The 6,349-nt window shown below is 49.1% G+C and overlaps 1 protein-coding gene across 1 annotated transcript; it reads left to right on the top strand.

The window, feature by feature from the left end:
- Positions 1-889: 889 nt before the first annotated feature.
- LOC134928735 (dentin sialophosphoprotein-like) lies at positions 890-5,770 on the top strand. Its single transcript, XM_063924750.1, has 2 exons — positions 890-1,093; positions 4,394-5,770. Exons 1-2 carry the CDS (start codon positions 890-892, stop codon positions 5,768-5,770), a joined length of 1,581 nt encoding a protein of 526 aa, XP_063780820.1.
- Positions 5,771-6,349: the final 579 nt, after the last annotated feature.

The raw sequence follows: 6,349 nt of genomic DNA, 5'->3' as shown, positions 1-6,349 counted from the left end.
ACCCAAGGTTATTTTGTACATTTCATGAAAATAACATTAACCCGTACTATTAATAAATGAGAATATACACAGCGGCTTCCCCCCCATTTACATTTAGTTTTCTTACATTATTGAATCAGAATGGATTTATCCAGCAATTCTCACCACTAATCAATACAAAATGCTCTGTACCTGCCAAATAATACAATAAAAAAAAATTAAAACTTATTTTTTTTTCTTAATTAGTTGCAAATAAAAACAGACAATAATTGTTCACACCTAAATAAACACCCGACGCAATCAGTTATCTTTAAAGGTCACATCATAAATTAATTACAGCGTTCAATTAAAGTGTTTCATGCGATCTGAAAATAAATACAGCTGAAAGGACATACAGGGGTATACTCAATCGCAGTCGAAAGCTTCCGTCTGTCAGAAAAACGTCAGTTTTCGACTTTTTTAGGTCGCAAGTGGTACCGACCTATTCAATATACCCCAAAATTATAGCCGCCGATCCGTGTGCTTCTGTCGGAAACGGGGCCAAATCCGACAGGTTTTGGCCCCCTTTCTGACCATCTCAATCCGACTTTAAAAAAAGTTGGATTGAGATGAGGGAGCTGAGGAGGAGGAGACGGGGAGAGCCGCGCGGAGACGGGGAGAGCAGTTGCTACAGCAGCGTTAGCAGGAGGATCGGGCACTGCCGCCACTCACGGTAGCGTCCACCCGGCTCTACCAAGCGAGGTCCCGCTTGCTGGAGCCGGGTGGACGCTGCCGTGAGGTCTGGCGGTGGTGCCACATCCTCCTGCTACGGCGCTGCTCTCCCCGTGGCTCTCCCCGTCTCAGCTCCTGTCGGGTTTGGCCGTTCATTGAATAGCCCTTGTCGGATCCATTCCGACAAATGCATGTCGGAATGGATCCGACTTTAATTGAATATACCCCACAGTTGGAAAGTACATTTCCAAGACAGAGCTTCATCATGAAGATCGGAGAACACCCAAAGCAAATCGGAGGAAAGATTATTGAAAAGCACTCATTCTTTTCATACATTTTTTTTTACTTCTTTGTCCATCGGTTCAAGAGTGAGAAAATTCTTAGTAATAATCGACAACTTGCCGTAAAGTGACCGTACTGTAGTTCTACCATCAGCACAGCAGTGGTCAGGTCTGAATCAGGCCCAGTATGTAGTACTGTAGTGGTAGGCGAAGGCAGTTTGGGTAGAGGGGCAAAATGTGCCATGTTCATGCAGCAATTCCCAACAAGATGGTATTATATGAATTTATACCCCTGATAAGACAAAAGCTCCACACAAAAAACCTAGAAACCGGATCCAAGGTCTCTCGGGGATAGCTAGAGGTTATTATAACCCCACGGGGTGTGTGTGGACTCGTTTTGGCCCTAGCGCAGATTACGTACGTTATATGAAAACTCTCACCAGCGCAGGCCACCAGAAACTCTCCTTATCAGAGCTGTAGACACCTGGGGATAAATTTACTAAGGTGGGAGTTTTTAGAACTGGTGATGTTTCTCATAGCAACCAATCACGTTCTACTTAACATTTACCTAGCCGCTTCTAGAAGATAATAGATAGAATTTGATTGGTTGCTATGGGCAACATCACCAGTTCTAAAAAAAAAAACCTCCCACTTTAGTAAATTTACCTCACGATGTCCTATCTGCTTGGATTCCCAGGGACTGGAGTTCTTATATACTTAGTTGCCGTTGGTAGAATGTCAGCCACGTTTGTGGAATTGCTAGAATCCAGAACACGGGAGCGTTAAGCCACGGCTCCTGCGGCCTAGCGGCTGAGGACAGGCATTTATGCACGTAGGACCTCAGCCCGAAACCCCTACTGAGCCTTATAGCAAAGAACATAATGCGGCGATGGCTCTCTGAACCTTGCTGCTGAGATGAGAGGGCATCACTAGCCAGCTCCGGCCAATTCAAAGTCACACATATAAACATAGCTTGCGGCTTGCTGGGTGTCAGTAGGTGGCAACTGGTAGTCATACGTAGGACAAGCGTTCCGAGGAAGTGCTGTGGGCGCGTCAACGGAATCGGATTACAGGTGGATAGTGACAGATGCGGCCATATTGCGAATGACTCTGAATTAAGCCCATAGGGGGTCATTCCGAGTTGATCGCTAGCTGAAAATGTTCGCTGCGCTGCGATGCTGCAAATAAACAGCACTTCTGCGCATGCGGCACAATGCGCACGCGCAACATACTTTCACAACAGCCGAAGTAGTTTTACACAAGGTCTAGCGAAGCTTTTCAGTCGCACTGCTGGCCGCAGAGTGATTGACATGAAGTGGGCGTTTCTGGGTGCCAACTGACCGTTTTCAGGGAGTGATCGAAAAAACGCAGGGTGCCAGGAAAAACACACGCGTGGCTGGCCGAACGCAGGGCGTGTTTGTGACGTCAAATCCGGAACTGAATGGTCTGAAGTCATCACAAGCGCTGAGTAGGTCTGAGGCTACTCTGAAACTGTACAAAATTATTTTGCTGCCGCTCTGCGATCCTTTCGTTCGCACTTCTGCTAAGATAAGATACACTCCCAGAGGGAGGCGGCATAGCGTTTGCACGGCTGCGAAAAACTGCTAGCGAGCGATCAACTCGGAATGACCCCCATAGTGCGCAGTATATTGTTATAGTATGAACAGCATGTCCCATCTAAGGGGGTTATTCAGGTCGCATACCTATCGCTATGTGATTGGTAGGCAATGGGTGTGAATGAATGACAGGCCGAGGCGTTCGCGGGGCTGACGGGAGGTGGCGATGGACCTTTGTGGGGGAGACTCAGCGAAAATGGTTTTGGGGAGGCTGCGTGACGTCAGCTGCTCCGATGTAAAAAATGGCGGGGGGCCCTCCTACATGCGCAGCCAAGCTGCGGCTGCTGGAGGGCAACCCTAATGTCTACGTGAGCGATGCGATCGCAATTGTTTTACGATCGCATCACTGGGCTCACCAATTAGCATGCGGGGCGGCCTTGCCTTGCGATGGGCGACTCCCAGCATGCTACAGGAGGGATTGCAGATTCTGCTTATTATCCGTGCTGAATAACCCCATAACCCCACTCCCCGCTGTGCCAGGAGCAATCCATATCCTACACATAGGCACATGCATGTAACCCAAATTTGCCTACCATCCCGGAATGGCCGGGAGGCTCCCGAAAATCGTGTGGCCCGTCTGGCCCCCTGGAAAAGTAGGCAAGTCTCCCGCTTCCCTGCCAGCCCCTCCACACCCACAGCAGAGAACAAGTGAAGCGGTCTGAGGGGATCCGATGACGCGATTCGCCTAAACCTAACTCCACCCCCCATCTCGCGTCTTACCACTGGGGACTCCCGGCAGAGCTTTATCGGGATTCCGGTGTCAGCATTTTGATCCATTGCAACTGCTGGGATCCCCTGTGAAACACTGTGCCCGATTCAGGGGGTAATTCAGATCTGATCGCGAGGCTGCGTTTTCATACAGCGAGCAATCAGGTCTAAACTGTGCATGCGTATGCACCGCAATGCGCAGGCGTGTCGCACGGGTACAAAGCGGATCGCCGGTCAGCGATGGGTTTGTCCGCAGAATACATTTGCAGGGGCGTTCGCGAGGAGATTGACAGGTAGAGGGCGTTTGTGGGTGGCAACTGACCGTTTTCTGGGAGTGGTTGGAGAAACGCAGGCGTGTCCATGCGTTTTCAGGGCGGTTGTCTGACGTCAATTCCGGTCCCGGACAGGCTGACGTGATCGCAGCGGCTGAGTAAGTTCTGGGCTGGGCAGAGACTGCACAAGATCTATTTGTACAGGGCGGCTGCACATACGATCGCACACTTACACAGCGAAAATACACACCCCTGTGGGCGGCGACTATCTGATCGCAGCGCTGCAAAAATCGCTGCCTAGAGATCGGGTCTGAATTAGCCCCTCAGACTTGAGCGCCCCTCAGCAAATTTGCAGAGGTTTGCGATCACATAGTCGCCGCCCAAACAGTGAATACCAGCCCTGTGTAAGTCTGCGTACGCCGTGCAAAAAGCTTTACATACGCTGGTCAGCTGCAAATCCATTCGCAACTCACTCACCATCTAATAGTTTTTCCAGTGTGTGCGCAGCCCAGGACCTACTCCTACAGTGCAATAGAATCAGGATGATCGGGCCGAAGCTGACGTCACACACCCGCCCTGAAAACGCTTGAGGACGCCTGCGTTTTTCTTGACACTCACCGGGAAACGGCCACTTACCACCCACAAACATCCGCTTCCTGTCAATCAACCTGCGTACGCCTAGCGATCAGAAAAGATGGTGGATTCGTACGCAGTTTGGCCTCGCGCCTGCGCATTACTATCCGTACGCATCGATAATCGTCCGCTCTGTGAAAACGCACAACAGTGATCAGGTCTGAATCGGGATGAATGATCTGAAAATTATCAGGGTGATAGATCCGATGACGCCCGGGATGATAGATCCAATGACGCCCAGGATGATAGATCCGATGAGGACAAGGATGATAGATCCAATGACACTCAGGATGATAGATCCAATGACGCTCAGGATGACAGATCCAATGACGCTCAGGGTGATAGATCCAATGACGCCCGGGATGATAGATCCAATGACGCCCAGGATGATAGATCCAATGAGGACCAGGATGATAGATCCAATGACACTCAGGATGATAGATCCAATGACGCTCAGGATGACAGATCCAATGACGCTCAGGATGATAGATCCAATGACGCTCAGGGTGATAGATCCAATGACGCTCAGGGTGATAGATCCGATGATGCTCAGGATGATAGATCAGAAGATGCTCAGGATGATAGATCCAATGACGCTCAGGATGACAGATCCAATGACGCTCAGGGTGATAGATCCAATGACGCCCGGGATGATAGATCCAATGACGCCCAGGATGATAGATCCAATGAGGACCAGGATGATAGATCCAATGACACTCAGGATGATAGATCCAATGACGCTCAGGATGACAGATCCAATGACGCTCAGGATGATAGATCCAATGACGCTCAGGGTGATAGATCCAATGACGCTCAGGGTGATAGATCCGATGATGCTCAGGATGATAGATCCGATGACGCTCAGGGTGATAGATCCAATGACGCTCTGGATGATAGATCCGATGACGCCCGGAATGATAGATCCAATGACACCCAGGATGATAGATCAGATGAGGACCAGGATGATAGATCCAATGACGCTCAGGGTGATAGATCCAATGACGTACAGGGTGATAGATCCGATGACGCTCAGGGTGATAGATCCGATGATGCTCAGGATGATATATCAGATGACGCTCAGGGTGATAGATCCAATGACGCTCAGGATGATAGATCCGATGAGAACCAGGATGACAGATCCAATGACGCTCAGGATGATAGATCAGATGATGCTCAGGATGATAGATCCGATGACACTCAGGGTGATAGATCCAATGACGCTCAGGGTGATAGATCCGATGATGCTCAGGATTATAGATTTGATGACGATCAGGATGATAGATCCGATGACGCTCAGGGTGATAGATCCAATGATGCTCAGGGTGATAGATCCGATGATGCTCAGGATGATAGATTTGATGACGATCAGGATGATAGATCCAATGACGCTCAGGGTGATAGATCCAATGACGCTCTGGATGATAGATCTGATGACGCTCAGGATGATAGATTTGATTACGATCAGGATGATAGATCCGATGACGCCCAGGATGATAGATCAGATGACGCTCAGGATGATAGATCAGAAGATGCTCAGGATGATAGATCCGATGATGCTCAGGATGATTGATCTGATGATGCTCAGGATGATAGATCTGATGACGCTCAGGATGATAGATCCAATGACGCCCAAGATGATAGATCCGATGAGGACCAGGATGATAGATCCAATGACGCTCAGGATGACAGATCCAATGACGCTCAGGGTGATAGATCAGATGATGCTCAGGATGATAGATCCGATGACGCTCGGGGTGATAGATCCAATGACGCTCAGGGTGATAGATCCGATGATGCTCAGGATTATAGATTTGATGACGATCAGGATGATAGATCCGATGACGCTCAGGGTGATAGATCCAATGACGCTCTGGATGATAGATCCGATGACGCTCAGGATGATAGATTTGATGACGATCAGGATGATAGATCCGATGACGCCCAGGATGATAGATCAGATGACGCTCAGGATGATAGATCTGATGACGCTCAGGATGACAGATCCGATGACGCTCAGGATGATAGATCAGAAGGTGCTCAGGATGATAGATCCGATGATGCTCAGGATGATTGATCTGATGATGCTCAGGATGATAGATCTGATGACACTCAGGATGATAGATCCAATGACGCTCAGGGTGATAGATCC

Source organism: Pseudophryne corroboree, chromosome 5, assembly GCF_028390025.1.
Source record: "Pseudophryne corroboree isolate aPseCor3 chromosome 5, aPseCor3.hap2, whole genome shotgun sequence".
In the NCBI taxonomy this organism is placed as follows: Eukaryota; Metazoa; Chordata; class Amphibia; order Anura; family Myobatrachidae; genus Pseudophryne; species Pseudophryne corroboree.
The sequence above is the reverse complement of the archived record's forward strand: the minus strand, read 5'-3'. Positions and strand labels throughout refer to the sequence as shown.